This window comes from Hypanus sabinus, chromosome 10 (assembly GCF_030144855.1).
Source record: "Hypanus sabinus isolate sHypSab1 chromosome 10, sHypSab1.hap1, whole genome shotgun sequence".
Taxonomy (NCBI): domain Eukaryota; kingdom Metazoa; phylum Chordata; class Chondrichthyes; order Myliobatiformes; family Dasyatidae; genus Hypanus; species Hypanus sabinus.
Genome location: NC_082715.1, coordinates 130,908,926 through 130,933,589, shown reverse-complemented (window position 1 = coordinate 130,933,589; position 24,664 = coordinate 130,908,926). Strand labels below are relative to the sequence as shown.

General features: G+C 41.9%; 1 protein-coding gene and 1 long non-coding RNA gene across 8 annotated transcripts in view; one reads left to right on the top strand and one right to left on the bottom strand.

The window, feature by feature from the left end:
• Positions 1 to 131: 131 nt before the first annotated feature.
• Positions 132 to 23,970, bottom strand: LOC132401120 (uncharacterized). 5 transcript variants are annotated; one of them, XR_009514484.1, is made up of 4 exons: positions 23,862 to 23,970; positions 16,508 to 16,553; positions 1,447 to 1,563; positions 132 to 1,331 (listed from the first exon to the last, which is right to left on the bottom strand). It is a non-coding gene; the product is annotated as an uncharacterized LOC132401120 (long non-coding RNA). The 5 variants fall into 5 exon arrangements; XR_009514483.1 differs by having other exon boundaries at positions 16,508 to 16,604; positions 23,862 to 23,912; XR_009514486.1 differs by lacking the exon at positions 23,862 to 23,970 and adding an exon at positions 23,768 to 23,800.
• armc2 (armadillo repeat containing 2) overlaps positions 23,851 to 24,664 on the top strand; it is a 109,896-nt gene continuing 109,082 nt past the window's right edge. The window contains exon 1 of one of the 3 annotated variants that reach the window (XM_059982986.1): positions 23,851 to 23,987. Coding sequence is in view for 2 of the 3 variants with exons in the window: in XM_059982987.1 (XP_059838970.1) it covers positions 24,476 to 24,492 (17 nt within the window). In the remaining variant the exon portion in view is untranslated. Of the gene's footprint in view, positions 23,988 to 24,286; positions 24,493 to 24,664 lie in introns of those variants that run through there. The other 2 variants (XM_059982987.1, XM_059982984.1) reach the window with 2 other exon arrangements.

The window sequence follows — 24,664 nt, the reverse complement described above, 5'->3', positions numbered from 1 at the left end:
ATCAGTAGCTAGCAGGTGCAATTTGACATGAAAGAGTGGGGAAGAAAATATACTCTAAGTAAGATATTAAAGAAGGAAGCAAAGAACTTCAAGTACACTCAATATAAAAGAGTTATGCTAACTTGTTGTGTATCTAAGGACTTCAAGTTTATGGAATTCCCTGCAGTTTCATACCTCCTTTCCTGATTTCCTTCTTGCAACTTACTTTCTTAACATGCATGCCCATCAACTCCACTTGGATTCTGCTGGCTCTTACCCACACTAAGGAAGACGCTAGGTCAAGTAACTTAGACCAAGTCAGATGAATGAACACAAAGGAGCTGATGGCCAGAAATGTATTTATTTCAGTGTGAGGAATATAATAGTTAAAGCAGAAGAACTTAAGAGCCTGGATTAATACATACATCTGAGTTGTTGTAGACACCACTGAAAATTGGTTGAGAGGAGAGCAGGACTGTCAGCTCAACACTCTAGGATTAGTATTTTCAGCCGTGATTGAGAGATGTAAAGTGAGTGGGAGAGTTGCTTTACCGATCAGGAAGAATGTTATATTGCATTTAGAGGGGACATCCTGGAGGACTCCTGAAATCACTGTGATTTTATACTAAAAGCTTTCCAATAGTGTGAAACTGGAACAGGGAGATTATTTATTTATTGACATGCATGGAATAGGCCCTCCTGGCCCTTCAAGCCATACCACACAGCAGTCCTCTAATTTAGTCTGAGCCTAATCGCAAGACAATTTGCAATGACCTACTAACCTACCAGCTGGTAGGCTGGTGAGAGGAAACCAAAGCACTCAGTGGAAACCCACACAGTCACAGGGAGAACATACAAACTCCTCTCTAGCAGCAGGCAGGAATTGATCCCAGGTCACTGTAAAGCATTGTGTTAACCATTATACCATTGTGCCACTCCAATACAGCTACGTAAAATCAACAGAGCTGTTGCAGTTGTGATTCATGTCCCCTAATTCTGACTAGGACTCACTTAGTACCAGAGACTTCGAAGGGGCAGAATTTATTAGGTACATCCAGAACGGTTTCCTGGCATAGTCTAATTAAGGAAGGGTCATTCTAGGACTAATAATGGAAAATTAGTCTGGCCAGATGATCAGTGTTTCAGTGGGAGAGCACTTTGGGAAGAGTGATCAGGTTTTCAGATGGAAGTTGTCAGATTTCCTCTGTGGGTCAATTGGGTTAAGGCCAATTATAAGAGCAAGCATGACCTGGGAAGAGGAGGTTGCAAGTGGGAGTTTTTTGGAAAGCCCACATCTGCTAGGTGGGAATTGCTTAAAGGTTAGCTGGTCAGAATTCAGGAGTGACATGTTCCTGTGAGGAAGAAAGAAAAGAATGGCAAATTGTGGGAACCAAGAATGACAACAGATATTGTAAATTTAATCAGAAAGGAAAAGGAGACAAATACAAAGTCTACATGTTTACTTACTTACTGCCCACAATGCCACTGACGTGAATGGAGCAATGAAGGTCCTCCATCTCTGGATGTTCCTTCATCATGTCAGTAGCTTCCTCTCGTTTTTCACTACTGTCGTTCATGCAAGCCCTGGGTGAAGATTTAGGAATACAGTCACACTCAGGTGTGGGGGGGTGGGGGGGTTCTTCATTGCTACTTCCATAACAGTTTTGTTTTACCATTTAGGGTTGTTAGCCTTGAGCTGAACTCCCGAACCTGGAGAACCGGTGGACCATTCTTAGTCTGGCCTCTACCCTTTGACCTGTTTGGCATGGGTGACCCTACCAAGAGCCAAAGTGTAAGGTCCTGACTCCAGTCAGCATAGCTCTCTGGGTAATTGAGGCATGCAAGCCCCCAAACCCAATGCCAATGTTGTATCAGGAATATAGAGGAAGCTGAGAAGAACTTAAACAGGGAGTCATGATGGCTAAAAGGGGCCATAAAATGTCCTTGGTGAGTAGAATTATGGGAAAAGGTAGGCAAACTCAAGGACAAAGAAGAGAATTTACGCCTGAAACCAGAAGAAGATGGCAAACTACTAAACAAGTACTTCACATCAGTATTCACCAAGGAGAAGACATAGCTGATATTCTAGCAAGTGTTAATGTCAAGAAGGAGGTGATAGGTCTTCTCTTCTTGATGTCAGGTGGATGTCCCCAGGGCCTGATGGAATCTATGCTAACTTATTGAGAGAGACAAGATAGGAGTTTACTGGGGTTCTAACAGAGGTCTTTGTATTTTTTTTAATTGTAGTTGAGGTCCCAGGGATCTGAAGAAAACCAGGTGTTGCTTAAGCCGGGCACTTAGGGACAAAGGAGGAAATTATAGACCAGTGAGCTAGTCCTGACGAAGGGTCTCAGCCCGAAACGTTGACCATACTTTTTCCTATAGATGCTGCCCGGCCTACTGCATTCCACCTGCATTTTGTGTGTGTTCCAGTGAGTCATTACTCAGCGGTAGGGGAATTACTGGAAAGTATTTGTGGGGATAGGATTTACTTATATATGGAAAAGCATGGAATTATTAGGAATGATCAGCAAGAATTTGTGTAGGGGAATTCATGTCTTTAAATTTGATTGGGTTTTTTGAGGAGGTAACAAGGATGATGGATGAGGGTAGGGCTGTGGATATTGTCTACACGGATATTAGTATAGCATTTGAAAAGGTCCTTCATGATAGGCTGATCCAAAAGATTAAGCTACATTGGATCCACAATGACTTGGTAGACCGGATTCAGTATTTGTCTGGGTAACGATCAAAGAGCTAGCAAAGAGCTGTTAGAGTATTGTGACTGAGAGATATTGTTATGTATGGATGGCCACAAAGTTGTGAATAGTGAAGAAGTTTGTCAAAGGATAAACCACCACTGTCTGTAAGGACTTCTTACATTCTCCCCATGACCGCGTGGATTTCCTCCAGGTGCTCCAGTTTCCTCCCACAGTCAAAGACATACCGGTTGGTAGGTTAATTGCTTATTGTAAATTGTCCCTTGATTAGGCTAGGGTTAAATTGGCGGTTGTTGGGCAGCGCAATTCAAAGGACTGGAAGGGCCTATTCCACACTGGATCTCAATAAATAAACTAAATAAATAAATAAATAAATACCGTTAAGTATAGACCTAAAAGGAAAAATGGGCAGAAAAGTGACAAATGGAGTTTAACTCAGACAAGTGTGATGTGTCACACTGTAAAAGGTCAATGAAAAGTATATAGTAAATGGTAGCACCCTTAAGAGTACTGCTGTACAGAGGGATCTTAAGGTTCAAGTCCAAAGTTCGTTGAAAGTGGCAACGTGTGTAGATAGAATGGAAATAAGGCATTTGATATACAGTGGATTCTAGTTAATTGGGACAAATTGGGACCAGTACATATTGGCCCAATTAAGCAGCTGCCACAATTAGTCAAAGTTTCATGGAAAGAATTTAAAAAGTATAAAAAGACTAACTACCATTTAACTGAGTTACAGATTATATATTTAAATGAAATACGGAACAAATTAGAACACTTTCAATATTACTATAGTACTATAAAACTGTGTTTTGATTCCTAATAGTTATTGATGGAGGAATTCAATCAGTGTGCATGTTTTTTATATTGATGGTAAATGAACAAAATCAGCACAGACCTCTTGTATAGATAATGAACTGCCTTTATACAAAACTGGTGACAATTGCATCCTGCAAATCTTCATTTTCAATCCAATATTCAAGATGACTGTCAATGCCCTCAAATTCTTTGTGGTTCCTAACTTGTTGAAGTAGTGAAATCGTTTCATATTCACTCCTGGCCATTTCTGGCATTTCCAAGCCTGAATGCTTGAAACCATAGTGAGCGAAGCAGTGTGAATTGTCTTACCGCTTATTTCTCACCAACTATCAGTGATAAATAATCAATGCTTTTTGAACACAAGCATACGCAACTGATGCTCTAAACACAGTGTAATGCCTAAAGGTCCTAAAAATGCATGCGTCTGATGCTAGTTAGAAACCGTACATCAACAGTGTCTTCTGCCTCAATTGAGCGGCATAGCGTCCCAACTAAACACAAGGAATCCCAGCTATTTTCTCAGTTAGTTTTTGTTCTTTAAGAGTTGTCCCAAATAAGTGGCTGCCCCAATTAACTGGAATCTATTGTACTGGATGTTGGGTGTAAAAGTAGAGAAGTCATGGTGTGGTATAAAAAGCTTTGGTCAGGCTGCAGATGAAGGATTGTGTGAAGTTCTGGATGTGGAGGGTATGGAGAGGGTATAAAAAAGTCTCAAAAGGATGCTGCCTGGATTAAAGAGTATTAAGGTGAGATTGTACAAACTTGGATTGCTATCTTTAGATCATCAGAAGCTGAGGCGTAACCTGATAGAAGCTTAGATAGAATTGTGGAAGTCATAGATAGTATAGACATTTAAATTCTTTCTCTCAGGGTGGAAATGCCAAATACTAGAAGGCACAGCTTAAAGGTGAGATTTTGAAGGTTTAAAGATTTAGAAACGAAGCTTTTTTTTAAACACATGGGTGTCTGGAGTGAGCTGAAAAAGGAAGAATGGAAACAGCTGTGTTGTCAGTCAGCTGCCACAAGAACGTTGGATGCTGTACTTTTAAAAATAACCCTATTTTCGCTTAATACAAAGTTGTTCAATTTAAATAATGTGAACATTTTAAGCATCATGTTCATCCATTTGAGTTTTCAATGTGTGCTAATTATTGGGTAATTCGATTGCAATATTATATATTAAAAATCTCAACATTTTCAGACTATAAAAATACAGGTATTTTAAGCATGCTGTGCTCTTCAAAAATATCATGGCTAATCTACTCCATTTACTAAATGTCTTGATTCCTTCACTGTCTGAAAGCCTATTGATTTCAGTTTCTGAACAGTCACAGCTCTCAAGGCAAAGAGTTCCAAAGATGAGCAATTGTTTGAATGAATAAAATTCTACTCAGTTGTAAACAGCTGGCCATTTTATATAAAGTTGGAAGTCTTCCTGCAAACAATCGATCTATTAGTTCCCTTGAGAAAACAAATAATACAGCAGATCCTGGAATCTGAGACAAAAACAGAGGTTCTGGAAGAATTCAACCTGTCAAGTAACATTTGTGTAAAGAGAAACCATTTAGCATTTCATGTAGAAGATATTGTTATGACAGTTTTGGGGTGAGCGCATATAGCCAGTAACTTCGGCTACCAATCTTCAAATCTGAATATAGATTGTATTTTAAATTTAAAATGCAGCTCTGAACAATGTGTTCCTAAAAGCCATGAGTCACGAGTTAATGGGAAGACCAGACAATGCCAATTGAAATGCATTTAGGTGTCTGTGGTGTGGGTGCGATGCAGGAGCTGTGAAGTTTGTGCATAGTTCAAAGGAAGCATTGTAGATACATTGTAAGTATGAAATTGTCCTTTGATCTTTAGCACATAAAATGTTGCGCAGACTCATTGTTCAGAGCTGCATTTTAAATTTAATCTACAATCTATAATCAGATTTGAAGATTGGTGGCTGAAGTTATTTGCTATATGTGCTAACCCCAAAAACACCCTAACAACCTTTCATGAAAACTGAAAAAGACAGAAAGCGAGTTAGTCTAAGTACCAGAGAGGGCGTGCAAGGGAAGTGGGTAATGTCCGTAATGGAGTGAAATGAATGACAGTCATTAAGCTCCTTTGTCTATGTAATATGTTTAAAGTATTGGGAGATGTTTGATAGTCTGCCAGACAAGAACATTCAAATTTAAAAAGAGGGATGTGGTATGAAAGAGCTGACAAGACAAACAGAGAAAGAGCAAGTTGTCTGCAGTTGGAGAATTCAGTATTGAGTCCCACAGGCTACAATATGCTCCGATGAAAATGGGGTGTTGTTCCTTGAGCTTGAGTTGGGTCTCACTGCAACAGTGCAGGAGGCCACACAGGATGGTGAATTAAAATGGCAGGTGACCAGAAGCTCAGGGTCTACTCCCGTGAACTGAGCTCAGGTACCCCCCAAAATAGTCAACCAATCTTCGCTTGGATTCTGCACTGTAGAGGGCACCACATTATGAACAACAAACAGTATTTGTAGAATTTTATATATTCGGGTTAATTGGGCCATTGGTTAATCAGGGCAGCAGCTTATTTGGGATAACTCATAAAGAATAAAAATGAATCGAGACAATAGCCTGGATTCCCGTTGTTTATTTGGGACACTATGCCGCTTAATTGGTGCGCTGCCACTAGACACTGCACTGTGCTTAGAGTAAACAGTTTAAAATAGCACCAGCTCTGTGTGTTTGTGATTTTTGCCACTGATAGTTGGCGAGAAATAAGCAGTAAGACAATTCAGAACTGTTTTGCTCACTGCAATTTCAAGCATTCAGGCTTGGAAGTGCCAGAAGCTGCCAGGAGTGAAAATGAAACGGTTTCACTACTTCAACCAGAAACATGGAGCCTAGAAGAGGCATGATACACAAGCCAGAAATGGAAAGCGACACTAATACTGATAGAGATTTTGAACCCTTTATGTTGAGTAAGCCTCATCTAATAACTCAATCTGAGTTAACTGACCTAGTCAGAGACTTGGATTTGTCAAAGGCAAAGGAATAACTACAGGGTTCAAGTCTGCAAGGGTGGAATCTGCTGTCACCAGGCACAAGAATTCCATGAAGGTTTTCAATATCTGAGGCTGATGTTTTCCAGAATAACTGATGCCAAGATTAAGGAAGACATTTGTGTTTGTCCATAAATCAATGACAGGCAAATCGCAGAACTTCTAGTGGGACTGGAGAAAATCACATGGTAGGCATTCAAGGATTTTCTTGGCGAACACAGAGCACCAAACTACATGTGCCTTGTTGACAACATGCTTCAAACATACAAAACAAAGAATTGCAACATGTCACTAAAGGTTCATTTTCTGCATTCCCATTTAGACTTCTTCCCTGCAAATCTTGGCACTGTCAGTGACGAGTGTAGTGACATTGCAGCCATGGGGAAATGGAATCCATCAATGCTGGCTGATTATTGTTGGACACTTAAGCAAGAAGCCTCAGACACTGACTATGAAGGAAAATCATCAACTAAGCATTTCAAGCTTAGTTAAACTATTGCAAAGCATCAGCACCGTTATGCAATTAAATGCATTATATTCAATAAAAGTTAATCTCTTGTTTTTTCCAAACTCCTACCTGATACAAGTAGTCTGAAATTACATTTGTGTTCAGCTTTAAGTGGTCTATCATAACCAAGAGCATGGTAACCTGCCTCAATGACTATTGCCCAGTGACACTTAAATCGACAGTGATGAAGTGTTTTGAAAGGCTAGTGTTGAAGGATATCAGCCCTGTCCAATTTGCCTACCAAAGCAACAGGTCTACAACAGATGCCATCTCATTGGCTCTTCACACAACCCTGGAACATCCAGACAGCACAGATACAAACATTAGTATGCTCTTTATCGATTACAGCTCAGCATTTAATACCATCATCCCCTCAAAACTAATCAGTAAACTCCAAGACCTGGGCCTCAATACTCACTCGTGCATTTGGATCCTGATTTCTCCACTTGCAGGCCCCAGTCAGTTTGGAGTGGCAAAAAGCATCTCCTCCACAATCTCCATCAGCACAGAAATACCACGGAGATGTGTGCTTAGCCCCCTGCTCTACTCACTTTATGTATATGACTGTGGGACTAAGTACAGCTCCAACACCGTGTATGAGTTTGCCTGTTGTGGATCATGTCAAAGGGGGTGATGAATTAGCATACAGGAAGAAGATTGAAAATTTGGCTGAGTGGTGTAATAACAACAACTTCTCACTCAGGGTCAGTAAGACCAAGGAACTGATTAGGGAAACCAGACATCCATGAGCCAGTACTCATAGGAGGATCAGAGGTGGAGAGGGTCTGTAACTGTAAATTGCTGGGTGTCACAACCTCAGAGGATCTGTCCTGGATCCATCATATAAATATAATCGCAAGAAAATATAACATTGCCTCTGCTTCCTCAGGAGTCTGTTGAAATTTGGCATATCATCAAAAACCTTGGCAAACTTCTTTAGATGTGTGGTGGAAAGTGTGCTGACTGGCTGCATTATGGCCTGATAAGGGAACAATAACATCTTTGAGCAGAAAATCCTATGAAAGGTAGTGGATTCGGCCCAGTACGTCATGAGTAAAGCCCTCCCAACCATTGAGCACGTCTACATGAAACGTTGCTGCAGAAAAGTACATGTTCCACACAGTATTGTGGACCAAAGAGCCTGTATTGTACTGTAGATTTTCTATGTTTCTATGTTTAAAAGCATCATCCATCATCAAAGGTGGGTCAGTGGGTGATTGGGGGTGTGGAGGGATGGGTCAGTGGGTGATTGGGGGTGTGGAGGGGTGGGTCAGTGGGTGATTGGGAGTGTGGAGGGGTGGGTCAGTGGGTGATTGGGGGTGTGGAGGGGTGGGTCAGTGGGTGATTGGGGGTGTGGAGGGGTGGGTTAGTGGGTAGTTGGGGGTGTGGAGGGGTGGATCAGTGGGTGATTGGGGGTGTGGAGGGGTGGGTCAGTGGGTGGTTGGGGGTGTGGAAGGGTGGGTGAGTGGGTGGTTGGGGGTGTGGAGGGGTGGGTCAGAGGGTGATTGGGGGTGTGGAGGGGTGGGTCAGTGGGTGAATGGGGGTGTGGAGGGGCCCTGCTCATTTCTCAATGCTGCCACTAGGTAGAAGGTACAAGTGCCTCAGGACTCACACCACCAGGTTCAAGAACAGTTACAACTCCTCAACTATTAGGCCTTTGACCAAAAGGAGATAACTACACTCTTTCTATTTCTGGTGTTCCCACAACTGATGGTCTCACTTTATCTTGTTATTTCGTGCTCTCTTTATTTATTGCTGTTTATTTACATTCGCATTTGCATAGTTTGTTGTTCATTGATCCTGTTTACGGTTACTGTTCTATAGATTTGCTAAGTATGCCCACAGGAAAAAAATTCTCAGGGTTGTATGTGGTGGCATGCATGGACTCTGATAATAAATTTTATTTTGAACATTGAACAAAAAATTTCTGAGAAAGCAACACTTTTGAAAAAGTTTGCTGGCCAGTGGAATTTGAAGATATCGACAATCATCTTGAATACTACAGTGAAAACGAAGATTTGAGAATGCAATCATCTATAGGATTGTATGAAGGCAGTCCATTATCTACACCAGTTGTCTGTGATGATTTTGTTCACTTACAATCAAAACACCGTGTGCACTGGATGAATTCATCTCTCAATGACTATCAGGAACAAGTACATAGTTTTATAGTACTGTAGCACTATTGATGATGTTCTAATTTGCTATTTCCTTTAAATACATAATTTTTACTCAGTTAAATGGTAGTTTGTCTTTTTCATACTTTTCAAAACTAATTCCCTGGCTAATTGGGCTAAGATGTACTGGTTCTGATATGTCCCAATAAACCAGAATCCACTGAATGTATTTCGTATTGTAATTTAGAGTTTATTTATTATTATGTACTTCTGCAGCAAAACAACTAATTTTATGACATATGCCAGTGATATTAAAGTTAATTCTGATAATAGAATGGGGGAAGACGTGCAAGTAATTTCAGCTTCACCTGGAATGATCACTTGGGCTGTTGGATGGTAGGAAGAGGTGATGGGGCAGGTATTGCATCTCCTCTGGCTGCATGGGACAGGGAGCAGAGGAAGAGGATAGAAGTGAGCAGCCTTTGTTAAATGCAGAAGGAGGATGGTCTATTGCTGACTCCTCTCTTCCCTTAGTAAAGCTTTCTGTCTCCATCTCTGGAGGCAAACTATCCACTGATATCATTTACAAACCTACTGATTCCCACGGTTATCCTGACTATAAGAACATAAGAATATAAGACATAGGAGAAGAATTAGGCCATCTGGCTCATTGAGTCTGCTCTGCCATTATCTTCCTCAACCCTAGTTCCCAGCCTTCTCCCCGTAACCTTTGATGCCATGTCCAGTCAAGAACCTATCAATCTCTGCCTTAAACAACCTGGCCTCCACAGCTGCATGTGGAAACAAATTCCACAAATTCAACAAAGGGATTTCTCAGCATCTCTGATTTGAAAGGGAGCCCCTCTATCCTGAGGCTGTGCCCTCTTGTCCTAGACTCCCCCAGCATGGGAAACATCCTTTCCACATCTAATCTGACTAGGCCTTTCAAAATTCAAAAGGTTTCAATGAGATCCCTCCTCATCTTCTTAATTCCAGCGAGTACAGACCCAGAGCCATCAAAAGTTCCTCATATGATAACCCTTTTATTCCTGGAATCATCCTTGTGAACCTCCTCTGGACCCTATCCAATGCCAGCACATCTTTCCTAAGATGAGGGGCCCAAAATTGTTCACAATACTCAAGGTGAGGCCTCATCAGTGCCTCATAAAGCCTCAGCATCACATCCTTGCTCTTGTATTCGAGACCGCCTGAAATGAATGCTAACATGGCATTTGCCTTCCTCACCACCATCTCAACCTGCAAGTTAACCTTCTGGGTGTTCTGCACAAGGACTCCCAAGTCCCTTTGCACCTCAGATTCCTGGATCTGCTTCCCGTTGAGAAAATAGTCACACATTTATTTCTACTACCAAGGAGCATTTCATTTGCCACTTTCTTGCCCATTTTCCTAATCTGTCTAAGTCTTTCTGCATCCTACCTGTTTCCTCAACACTACCTGCCCCACCACCAATCTCCATATCATTTGCAAACTTGACAACAAAGCCATCTATTTCGTCATCTAAGTCATTTATATACAGCATAAAAAGCCGTCCCAACACTGACCCCTGTAGAACACCACTAGCCACTGGCAGCCAACCAGACAAGGATCCTTTTATTCCCACTCACTGCCTTCTTCCAATCAGCCAATGCTCTAACCATGTTAGTAAATTTCCTGTAATACCAAGGGCTCTTAACTTGGTAAGCAGCCTCATGTGTGGCACCTTGTCAAAGGCCTTCTGGAAGTCCAAATATACAACATCCACTGCACTCCCTTGAACTATCCTACTTGTAATCTCCTCAAAGAATTCCAACAGGTTTGTCAGGCAGGACATTCCCTGAAGAAAACCATGCTGATTTTGTACTATCTTATCCTGTGTCAGCAAGTACTCCATCACCTCATCCTTAACAATTGACTCCAGCATCTTACCAACCACTGAGGTCAGGCTATCTGGTCAATGATTTCCTTTCTGCTGCCTTTCTCCTTTCTTAAAGAGCAGATCAACATTTGCAATTTTCCAGTCCTCTGGCACCATGTCAGAGTCCAATGTTTTTAAAAGATAATTTCTAATGCCACCACGATGTCTAATGCTACCTCTTTCAGAACCCTAGGATTCAGTTCATCTGGTTCGGTTGACCTGTGTACTTTTAGGTTTTTGCATTTTGAGGACCTTCTCTCTTGTAATAGTAATTGTACCCACTTCTCTTCCTTCAGACACTGCAACATCAGGCATACTGCTAGTGTCTTCTACAGTGAAGACTGAGACAAAATACTCATTTAGTTCATCAGCCATCCTTGCCCTGTGTTATTGTTTCTCCTGCCTCATTTTCTAGCAGCCACTCTCATTTCTCTTTTGTTTTTAACATACTTGAAAAAACTTTCCTATCCACTTTGATATTATTTGCTAGCTTGCTTTCATATTTCATCATTTCCCTTCTAATGATTTTTAGATGCTCTCTGTAGGTTTTTAAAAACTTCCCAATCCTCTATTTTCCCACTAAATTTTGCTTTGTTGTATGTGCTTTCTTTTGCTTCTACAATAGCTTTGACTTCCCTTGTCAGCCACAGCTGTACTATTTTACCATTTGAGTATTTCTTCATTTTTGGAATACACATGTCCTGCACCTTCCTCATTTTCCCCACAAATGCACACCTTTGCTTCTCTGCTGACATCCCTGCCAGCAGCTCCTTTCAATTTACTTTGGCCAACTCCTCTCTCATATCACTGTAATTTCCCTTACTTCACTGAAATACTGCTACATCAGACCTTACTTTCCCCCTATCAAATTTCAAATCGTACTGTGATCATTGGTTCCTAAGGCTTCTTTTACCTTAAGCTCCCTAATTGCCTCCAGTTCATTACGTAACACCCAATCCAGTATAGCTGATCCCCTAGTAAGCTCAACAACAAACTGCTCTAAAAAGCCATCTCTTTGGCTTTCAACAAACTCACTCTCTTGAGATCTATTAGCAACCTGATTTTCCCAATCAACCTGCATGTTAAAATCTCCCGTGACTACCATAACATTGCCCTTTTGATTCGCCTTTTCTATTTCCTGTTTTAACCCGTGTTCCACCTCCCAATCACTGGGAGGCCTGTATATAACTGCCATCAATTTCCTTTTAGCCTTGCAGTTTCTTTTCTCAACCCACAAGGATTCAACGTCTTCCAATAATATGTCACATCTTTCTACTGATTTGATATCATTCTTTACCAGTAGAGCCACACCACCCCCTCTGCCTACCTTCCTATCCTCCGATATAACGTGTAACCTTGGACATTCAGCTCCCAACTACAACCATCCTTCATCCACGATTCAGCGATGGCTACATTATACCTGGCAATCTGCAACAGTGCAACAAGATCATCCACCTTATTTCTTATACTCCGTGCATTTAGATACAACACCTTAAGTACCGTATTTGCTATCCTTTCTGACTCTGCATCCCTAATGATTTGATACTCAGCCTGTTGGCTGTAACTAAGTCCCATCACCTGCCTGCCCTTCCTGACAGTCTGACTACACGCTATCTTTACATTTTTACCATCTGTCCTTTCCTGAGTCCTTTTCACTCCAGCTCCCCCCCCCCACCCCACTGCCAAATTAGTTTAAACTCTCCCCAACAGCTCTAACAAACCTGCCCACGAGAATATTGGTCCCCTTGGGTTTGGGTGCAACCTGTCACTTTTGAACAGGTCATACCTCCCCCAGCAGAAATCCAAGAATCTGAAGCCCTTCCCCCCTGCACCAGCTTCTCAGCCACACATTTATCTGCCAAATCATCCTGTTTCTACCCTCACTGGCGCGTGGTACAGGCAGCAATCCAGAAATTACTAACCGGGAGGTCCTGCTTCTCAGCTTTCTACCTAGCTCTCTAAATTCTCTTTTCAGAACCTCTTTGCTTTTCCTTCCTAAGTCATTGGTACCAAAATGTACCAAGACATCTGGCTGCTCCCCCTCCCTCTCAAAATGTTGTGGATATGATCTGAGACATCCCTGACCCACCATCCGTGACATACCATCCGGGTGTCCCACTCACATCCACAGAATCTCCTGTCTGTTCCCCTCACCACTGAGTCCCCTCCCCCATCACTACCACTCCCTTCTGCTCTTTCCCTTCTGCACTGTGGACCCATGCCTAGTGCCTGTAACCCAATCGCCATGGCATTCCCCCGGGAGGTCATCCACCACAAAAGTATCCAAAGTGGTATACAGTACTTGCTTTTGAGGGGAATGGTCACAGGGGTGCTCTGCTCTAACTGCCTACTTCCATTCCTTCTGACAATCACACAGCTACTCGCCCCCTGCAACTTCAGGGTGAATACTTCCCTGTAACTCTGATCAATTATGTCCTCGTTCTCCAGTACAAGCTGAAGGTCATCTAGTTGCCGCTCCAGATCCCTAACGCGAATTCAAGGAGCTGCAGCCGGATGCACTTCACACAGATGTAGTTCCCAGGGAGGCTCTGGGTCTCCCAGTTCTCCAACATCCGGCACGAAGAGCACACCACAACCATTTAAATGGTATAGAGAGGGGAAAAAAAAACAAAAAGGAAATCTTAACAGATGCTTTACATAGAGCTGACGCCTCTTCCAAGCCAAAGCCTGGTTTGAGCCAAAGCCTGTCGCTTCTACTCTCGCTACTGGCCTACTCCTGACAATGACCGCTTTGCTTATCCCTTCTGTACTTTTATTTACTTTGTGATGCCGCTGACAGGCCACGTACAATACTGTAGCGCTTTTGTGTCTCCTGTAAAAATGATATTCCCTTTACTCTGTTCCTTCGTTTCTGCCGCATCTGTCCCGAGAACGAGGCTTTCCTTTCCAGGACATTCGAGTTGTCCTCTTCCTTCAAAGAGCGAGGTTTACCTTCCTCCACCACTGAAGTTGCCCACACCCGCATCTCCTCCATTTCAACCCATGTTCCTGCCTCACCTTATCCTCACCTACCATTCCAGGAGCCTTTGCATCCAACACGTTATTCGCTACAATCTCCACCACCATCAATGGGATCCTTCCACCAAACACACCATTACCTCTCCCCAACTCCCCACTTTCCATAGCTATTGCTAACTCCGTGGTTCCTTTCTCCATTCCTCCCTGTCTGCTAATGTCCCTCCTGGCATATACCCTACAAGCGAATTAAATTCTACACCTGCCCATTTACCTCCTCCCTTACCTCCACTCAGGACCCCAAGTATCATTCCAGGAGAAGCAACACTTCACCTGTGAATTTGTTGGGGTTGTCTATTGTATCTGGTCCTCCCAATGTGGCCTCGTCTATATTGATGAAAACCGTCATAAATTGGGGGACCACTTTGTCAAGCACCTCTCTTCCATCCATCTGTGAAAAATGGAATTTCCTGAATTTAATTCCTATCCCCATTCCCGTTCTGACTGCTCAGTCCATGGCTTTCACTTTTGCCACGATGAGGCCACTCACAGGGTGGAGGAGCAACACCTCTTAGTCCATCTGGGTAGCCTCCAACCTGATGACATGAACATCAATTTCTCCTTCCAGCATTTTTCCCTCCCCTTATCTCTTCTTCCATTCCCCACTCTGGCCTCCTACCTCTTCTCCTCACCTGCCTATCACCTCCCTCTGGTTCCCCTCCTTCTTCCCTTTCTCCCATTGTTCTCTCTCCTCTCCTATCAGATTCCTTCTTTTCCAGCCTTTCCCGCTGGCTTCACCTATCATCTTTTAGCTAGTCCTCCTTCCACTCACCACACCTTTTTTATTCTGGTGTCTTCACTCTTCCCTTGAAGTCCTGATGAAGGAGTCTCAGCCCAAAACGTCAACTGTTTATACATTGCCATAGCTGCTGCCTAACCTACTGAGTTCTTCCAACATTTTGCCCATGTGTTGCTCTGGACTTCCAGCAGTTACAGGATCCCTCGTGTTAATAAATGCGCTAATCCATTTTACCGCAGCATCATCTAAATCATTAATACAAATGATGACCAACAACAAACCCAGCACTGATCCTTGCAGCACACCACAAAGTCACGGATCTCCAGTTCCATCTACTACCATTCTCTGGCTTCACAAATGTTGACTCCCCTAATCAAGTGCTATCTATACACACACACACACACACACACACACACACACACACACACACACACACACACACACACACACACACACACACACACACACACACACACACACACACACACACACACACACACACACACCTCCTGCCTGTCTGTAAATACATGGCTCTCTTTTTCTCTGCATCATTCCTAAACTTACTAAAGTAACAGTTTTGGCATCAATTCAGGTTTGCAGGATAATTAAGGTCACAACCCACCGACTATACATATTTCTAGTGGGAGTTAACTGTGTCTGCTCTTACTAATATGCTTTCCAGCATGATAAATAGTGTATTGACTATGGCACATCATAGAGCAAAGTGGAACCTGTGGCATTGGAAAAAAATGTACAAAATGCAACTAAATTTTGTTCTTCCTGTGTGCATGTGGGTTTCCTCTGAGCGCTCTGGTTTTCTCCCACAGTCCAAAGATGTACTGGTTAGTAGGTTAATTGGTCATTGTAAATTGTCCAGTGATTATGCCAGGGTTAAATTGGTGGGTTGCTGCACAGCGTGGCTCAGTGGGCATTGTAACTCAAAATTAATTAATTAATTCAATGTTTCCTATAAAAATAGAAGTATGCTTGAAGCTATAAAATTGCAGGGCTTTGGAGATATGAAGCAGCTGTCGAATATACTGTCTGAATGGCTGGTGAAAACACATTTCAGAACAGTGTTGGATAAAGCTTTCAAGGGGAATAAAAAGGGCAGTATGGGTTGATGATAATTCTGTAGGATTGTGACTCTAGGACTGAAAGGAATATGAAGCAAGAAGAGAGGTGTTAGGCAAGATGGCAAACATGAAGACTGTAAAATGTGCTATATCAAATGATCCCTTTGATTCTGTGACTAATTTCCAAATTATAACTTTGTAATGTCTCAGTACATCCAGCTTGCTCTTCCAAATATTCCAAAAGGATCCTTGTCATGATTCTGAAATTTAACCTCCGGACAATCCTAACCCCAATAAAATCAAATTATGTTGAAAACTGTCATATTTTCCACTGTGTAATCAACTCTAACCCTCTATTATTAAAGATTTTGTTTCAAAGTCTCATATTTTGAGTCCCATGTTGCTCCAATTGTACTACTCATTGCCTGAAAGGAATACTTTATGAATCCAACTTTCTCAAGCCCAAGAAAATTCTGTTCATCCATTCATCACTTCTCCAGGAAATCCCAGATAGATAACCCTTCCCAAGTACGACATCTAAAAGAGTATAGGCAGTGACCTTACCTTTCCTGTCTTGACTTCTTTCAATTCTCCAAAACTTCCCTGTAACCTGCAACTCAGAATTAAATACTTGAAGCAAAATGGTGCAGTCACTAGAAATCTTGAGAGAAATAACAGAAAATGTTAAAAGAGCTTAGAAGGTTTGCAGCATTTGGAAAAGCGAAACAGAGATTGATCATAATCTTGCAACATTTTTAATGTATTCTCAGCAGAACTATTAACTTCTAAATCCCATCATACCCTAATACATGAGGGTAAGAAGTTACAGGAATAAGTGAGACAATGGGTCAGATGAAATTATTCTGAGAACTGGCATTCTCTTGATGGACCTTAATTCCAACTATGAATCCGGCAACCAATTACTGCCCTAACACAGTCAAATGCTTTCCATTACTTTAGCCTCAACCATCAGTTTGTAATAGCCTTTAAAGAAATCCAGTAATTTGCAAGGCATGTTCAGAAATGATATATGTTTACTCTTTTTAAATCAGAAATGCTTCTTTAACAAACACTTTCCCTCAAACTAACACAGGACTGCAAGTTTAGAAGTTGCACATCAATGTGCTGCACTTATTTTAAGATTGCATTTAGAACTTGTCAATTCATTGCATATTTTTGAAAGGTACTGGCAAGAAAGGATCTAGTGCTTTCCCAGCATATATGATGAATAAACTCTTTTTACGGGCTTCCAGCCGGGTACACGCATTGGTCAAAACCGACATTTCAATGACAAACTCTGCCATCTTCTTCAAGGAGATTACTCAACTCTATCCCCGAAGAAGGTAGAATATAGAACAATACAGCACAGTACAGGCCCTTCGGCCCACAATGTTGTGCCGACCCTTAAGCTCTGCCTCCCACATATCCCACCACCTTAAATTCCTCCGTCTACCTGCCTAGTAGTATCTTAAATTTCACTAATGCATCTGCCTCCACCACAGACTCAGGCAGTGTATATTCCATGCACCAACCACTCTCTGAGTGAAAAACCTTCCTCTAATATCCCCCTTGAACTTCCCACTCCTTACCTTAAACCCATGTCCTCTTGTATTGAGCAGTGATGCCCTGGGGAAGAGGCACTGGCTGTCCACTCTATCTATTCCTCTTAATATCTTGTATATCTCTATCATGTCTCTTCTCATCCTCCTTCTCTCCAAAGAGTAAAGCCCTAGCTCCCTTAATCTCTGATCATAATCCATACTCTCTAAACCAGGCAGCATCCTGGTAAATCTCCTCTGTACCCTTTCTAATGCTTCCACATCCTTCCTTTAGTGAAGCAACCAGAACTGGACACAGCACTCCAAATGTGGCCTAACCAGAGTTTTAGAGAGCTGCATCTTCACCTCACAACTCTTAAACTCTATCCCTCAATTTATGAAAGCTAACACCCCATAAGCTTTCTTAACTACCCTGTCTACCTGTGAGGCAACTTTCAGGGATCTGTGAACATGTACCCCCAGATCCCTCTGTTCCTCCACACTACCAAGCATCCTGCAATTTACTTTGTACTCTGCTTGATGGCAGAGTTTATCATCGAAACATCGGATATAATCAAAAGCTGCACCCAGCTGGAAGACTGAGAAGAGTTTATTTGTACTGGTGAAAAGATTTGCAATCCTCTCAGAAGATTTTATCAGCACCTTTTGCTTCTGGAAAATGAGTGTCCAGTGTAATGTCCACTTTAAGGTTTCCAAGCCTTTCTAAGAGCTCCTTCGGCTATCAATGGAGGTATCACTGCAAAGCTCCACTTCTTATTAATCATTTTATAATTTTATGAATGCACACTGTAGATGCTTTTCCTTGTAGTACAAAATAATTCCATTTAACTTTACATTCCACTCCCAGTGGAGATATTTCTTGATTCCTTCAGATAGCAAGTGGCACAGCAGTTAATGGGGCTGCCTCACAATTCCTGCAGCCATTTATTTGTGTAAATAGATGGTCAGTGCAGATCCTGTGTGCCAAAGAACCTGTTTCTGTGCTGTAAGAATCTACTGTACGTGGTCTGACTTCCTCCCATACCCTAAAGATATGTTGACTGGTAGATTAATTGGCTATTGGAAGAAGAGAATCAGGATGAAACTGATAAGTATGTGTGAGAGAATGTGTAACAGGGGAATAAAGAACTGGGATTGAGTAGATTGCTCTAAGAGCTGTATAGACTAGATAGGTTGAATGTTCTAATTGTACATTGTATGTAATAATACAAAATATTAATTTAGAAGAAATGCAAGAATTATTCCTGTATCTTGGTGGAAAAAGCATGAACTGTTTGTCAGAAATGGTACTTGAGTTCAGGATGCTAAAAGGAAAAGATCAAATCCACCTAAAGGTCCATATTCAAAACTCTCTCGATAATGAATGATAAACATCAGCAGAAATAACATATCAATGGAACTACATAAGCTGATTCACAAATAGAGTAACAGCTCTTATAAGAATGCAATTTCACATCATGACCCCCCCCCCCCCCCCGGTAAAATGTGCCACCTGTAAAATGTAATTTTCTGCATTATTTTATAATGCTGCGAAATGCCACAAATGTTCAACGGTTAGATGGCAAACTTGTGAAGTAAGGCTATCATCTTAGGCTGGTGATCCTTCATCAAACGCATGACACTACGCACAGTGGTTGTTCTTGCTGCACCTTCACCTTAGCAGCAAAGATAGGCAAAATCCTGCATGATAAGTGAAGTTAAACACATGGATGAATAGAATCTGCAGCTGAATACAAACAGTTGGGTAGAGGGATCTTTAATCATCTTAGAGCTTCTGTCCCAGATTTCAAACTACTGCATTCCCATTGGCTTCCAAATAAGCAAGCTCTAATCTAAAACAAAATCTGATATCATAAACATTCAATCTAAATGTTAAACAAAGCATTCATTTTTAAAGGGGCCATGCCTTAAAAATCAGTTAATCATCATCTGGACTTTGTGTTTCTTTCCTGAAGTCACAGTGGGATTATTATGGAGAGGTGTGATAGTTGAGATGGACTGAAAAGCCCACCTTTATAATGTCTATTATACAAACAATTCTTGAAACTGGTCAAGATTAGGGCAAACGTGTGTGGGAAGATTCTATTATGGTCATTGGATTTATTGAGTATTCCTGCAAGAAAATTAATCCCAGGGTTATATATGGTGACAGTTATGCAATTTGATAGTAAATTTACTTTCAGTTTTGAAAAAAGTCCAATTGTGTCCAGAATGCAAACTAAACTTGGACTGTGAAGCCTGGTGGAATATCTGATCAGAAACCTTATGGGTCACCCACATACAAAAGTTATTAATTTTCCTCAAACACAACTTTCCCCTTCCATTGCTAAATAGGAATAAGAGGATATGACAATAAATGCATTTACTAGCAAATTTAGTAAAGTCTATAATTTGTGTGTTAGGTAACCACATGGTGACCTGATTGGCAATTTTCCAACAGTCTGCTCTATCTGAATGAGAACTTTAACAATAATTTCATAGGTGCATGAAGAGAAGAATCACTTGTAAGCTCAGTGTGCTTTTCTTCCTTTAAATTGAGTTAAGGCCTGATGCAAATCAGCCGTGACCATATCAACAGCAGGGCAGGCTTGAAGTGCCAAAAGTACTTCTCCTGATCCTATTTTCTTGTACTCAAAACGTTTTGGAACTCTCGAAAAACTTCAGGATTGATAAATCCCTGGGGCCAAATGGGATATATCCCAGATTACCATGAGAAGCAGGGGAAGAGATTGTGATGCCTTTGGCCACAGGAATAATACCAGAGGATTGGAGGGTGGCAAATGTTATAGACAATAGACAATAGGTGCAGAAGTAGACCATTCGGCCCCTCCAGTCTGCACCGCCATTCTGAGATCATGGCTGATCATTCACTATCAATACCCAGTCCCTGCCTTGTCCCCATATCCCTTGATTCCCCTATCCATCAGATATCTATCCAGATCCTTCTTGAAAGCATCCAGAGAATTGGCCTCCACCGTCTTCCGAGGCAGTGCATTCCACACCTCCACAACTCTCTGGGAGAAGAAGCTCTTCCTCAACTCTGTTTTAAATAACTGACCTCTTATTCTCAATCCATGCCCTCTGGTACTGGACTCTCCCAACATCTGGAACATATTTCCTGCCTCAATCCTATCAAATCCTTTAATTATCTTAAACGTTTCAATCAGATCCCCTCTCAATCTCCTCAATTCCAGCGTGTACAAGCCCAATCTCTCCAATCTCTCTGCGTAAGACAGCCCTGCCATCCCAGGAATCAACCTAGTGAATCTACGCTGCACTTCCTCAATTGCCAGAATGTCCTTCCTTAAACCTGGAGACCAAAACTGTACACAATATTCAAGGTGTGGTCTCACCAGGGCCCTGTACAAATGCAAAAGAACATCCTTGCTCTTGTATTCAATTCCCCTTGTAACAAAGGCCAACATTCCATTTGCCCTCTTCACTGCCTGTTGCACTTGCTCATTCACCTTCATTGACTGGTGAACTAGGACTCCTAGGTCTCTTTGCATTTCTCCCTTACCTAACTCTACACCGTTCAGACAATACTCTGCCCTCTTGTTCCTGCTTCCAAAGTGGATAACTTCACATTTATTCACATTGAATGACATCTGCCAAGTATCTGCCCACTCACTCAGCCTATCCAAGTCTCCCTGTATTCTCCTAACGTCCTCTTCGCATGTCACACTGCCACCCATTTTAGTATCGTCAGCAAACTTGCTGATATAGTTTTCAATGCCCTCATCTAAATCATTGACATAAATCGTAAAGAGCTGTGGTCCCAATACAGAGCCCTGTGGTACCCCACTAGTCACCTCCAGCCAGTCTGAGAAACACCCATTCACTGCTACCCTTTGCTTTCTATCCGCCAACCAGTTTTCTATCCATGTTGAAACCCTGCCCCCAATGCCATGAGCTCTGATTTTACTCACCAATCTCCTATGTGGCACCTTATCGAATGCCTTCTGAAAATCTAGGTACACAACATCTACTGGCTTACCCTCGTCTAACATCCTTGTTACACCCTCAAAAAACTACAACAGATTAGTCAAGCATGATTTGCCCTTGGTAAATCCATGCTGGCTCAGCCTAATCCTATTTCTGCCATCTAGATGTGCCACTATTTCGTCCTTAATAATGGACTCAAGCATCTTCCCCACGACTGACGTTAGGCTAACAGGGCGATAGTTCTCTGTTTTCTCCTTCCCTCCCTTCTTGAAAAGTGGGACAACATTAGCCACTCTCCAATCTTCAGGAACTGATCCTGAATCTAAGGAACATTGGAAAATGATTACCAATGCATCCGCAATTTCCTGAGCCACCTCTTTTAGAACCCTCGGATGCAGACCATCTGGACCCGGGGATTTATTAGCCTTCAGTCCTACCAGTCTACTCATCACAGTTTCTTTCCTAATGTCAATCTGTTGTTCCCAAATGTTGTTCCCAGAAAGGCAATAGGGATAGCCCTGGGAATTATAGATCTGTGAGCCTCACTTCAGTGGTAGAAAAACTATTGGAATTAAAGACAAGATATACAAGCACTTGGAGAAGCATGATCTGATTAGGAATAGTCAGTATGGCTTTGTGAGGGGTCGATCATCCCCAATGAGCCTGATGGAATTCTTTGTGGAGGTGACAATGCAGATTGATGAAGTGAGTGTATTATATATTGATTTTAGGAATACAATTAACAAGGTACCAACAGTAAGGTCATTCAGAAAGTCAGGAGGTATGAACTTCAAGGCTGATTATAGAGGTAATTGCAAGGATCTTAGCAGTGGGGAGAAACAGAGGGATCTTGGGTCCACGTTCATAGATCATTCAATGATGCCGTGAAGTTGATAACAACATTATCATGTGGTTAACAATGTTCCCTCTAATTTTTTTCAGCTGCACAGAGCAATCATTGTTCTGAGCAGGAAATTTTACACAGTCTGAAAACTGCACAACACTATAAACATTTTTTTTTGTTAAATGTCTGTTACAACCTGGGTGTTCAGCGGACTGGCAGTTTATTAACAATGTGCTACCTACTTCCATTCTGTGTTTATTGTTACAATTTGTAAGCATTGTAACTTGTAACACAACGTAAATACGTTGTGTTTCTAAGTAAAGGTATGTTTATTATTTAGAAAGTTTACGGATTATATTCATCGACACATAATTACAGCATAGTTGGCAATTATATTAACATAGATTTCAAAATTATATAATCATAATTTCAAAACTATATTAACATTATATGAAAGAAAATTTCAGCTGCACAACAAAGGCTATGTGTGTGGGAGCTTTTCAGCTACAGTGCGGCTGTGCACTCATGCTGCTTGGTGAGAACAGTATGAAGACGTATGGCATGTGGCCCTTCAGTAGTTACGAAATTAAATTCAAGAGCTGCAAGGTAATGTGGCAGCTCTGTAAAATTCTGGTGAGGGCACACTTGAAATATTGTGTTCAGTTGCTGGTCACCTCATTATTGAAAGGATGCAGAGGTGTTAGACAGGGTCCTGAGGAGATCTGCCAGCATGCTTCCTGGGTTAGAGAGCATATCTTCTGAAAACAGATTGAGTGAGCTTATGTTATTCGCTTTGCAGAGAAGGAGGATGAGAGGTGTTTTCCTCTCATGAGAGGCATAGATTCAGAGATTTTTCCAGGGCGTAGTTAGCTAATACGAAGGGCTTAATATTAGGGTGATTGTGAAGGTACTTTGGGTGGGGGATTGGGGAAGTTTCAGAGGGAGTTTGTTTACACGGGTGTGTGAACTTTACTGTCAGCGGTGGTTGTAGAGGCAGTTACATTAGGGACATTTAAGATACTCTTAGATAGGCACATGAATGAAAGAAAAATGGAGGACTATGGGGAGAGAAGGGTTAGATTGATATTAGAGTCGGCAGAACATTTTGGGCCGAAGGGCCTGCACTGTTCTAGGATGGTGTTCGGGCAGGAGAATGGAGATAATAAATCAGCCGTGATGAAATGGTGGAGCAAATGGACCGAAGGGCCTAATTCTGCCACTGTATTATTGACTAATTAGTCAAAAGTAAATTATATGTAAATTGCTGGATAACAGTTGGATGGCGGATAAATGGATGGAGTCTGCCTATTATTTACTCTCAGAGCCATGAAGTATAGCACGGAAACTATTTTTTTCCATCCAACTCATCTAAGCTAAGTCCCATCCAATTATTTTAACACTTTAAGGATATGGTTGATTCATCTACCCGCCTTCCGCAGTCAGCGTTGGCCATTACTCTCGGACTGACAAACACACCTGAAGGTTACGGAGTTCAACCTTGAACCTTGCACCTGCCGGCCGTGACGTCACGACCCCCGCAGAGCGGCGTGAAAATGACGTCAGAACTCACCACTGCGCATGCACGATAGGACCGGCTCACGACCGTTTGCGGTTGGTGGAAGTCAACAGCGATAATAACTCTCCCGGCTCATGGGATTAACAGCAAGCTTCGATCCTTGGCCACCGGCAGCAGCAGGTTCGCAGAATCCAGCTAAAATGTCGTTAGTTCGGGGAGAATCCGGCGCGCGTCGGGAATCCCTCCGCTTATGAAATGCTATCCGTCAGTCGGTACGCGTTGCTAGAGTTTAGGAGCCGGGAAGCTTGGTTGTGATTTTATTGACTTTTTTTTAAAAAACTGAGCGTGGCGATTCCGAGTAATTGTGTACAGTTACCATGGAAACTGAACACTGAGCAGGCCGGATAACACCAGTGGAGGCCAACCCCTGGTTACTGTTGTCATGGCAACAACTCACAGGAAATGACGCCTAGATCTAGCCTTAAAGCGAGTTACAGTAAGGGGACATGCAACCTGTGCAAACGACGAGCATTTGTTGATAACTTTCGAGCTTCCCAAATAGTTACTGTATTTGCATTCAAGCTCTGTGTGAATCACACAGTGTTCGTGTTTATAGTTGAAGAAAATAATGCTTTAATTAAACCTATTCCAGTCTATTTCTGGGGCAAATGTTGAATCCTTTCTTGTAAGTATTTTTCACTGTGCTTTGAGGAGTCTAATCTAATATATTATAGTAACTCTTGAAGTTAAATATTTCATTTCTTGCATGTTCAATGTGACCTTTAAAATCAATTTTATATTTGATCAGACTAGATACAAGGGAAAAGTGCAGCCAGATTAATTGGATCACTCTAATC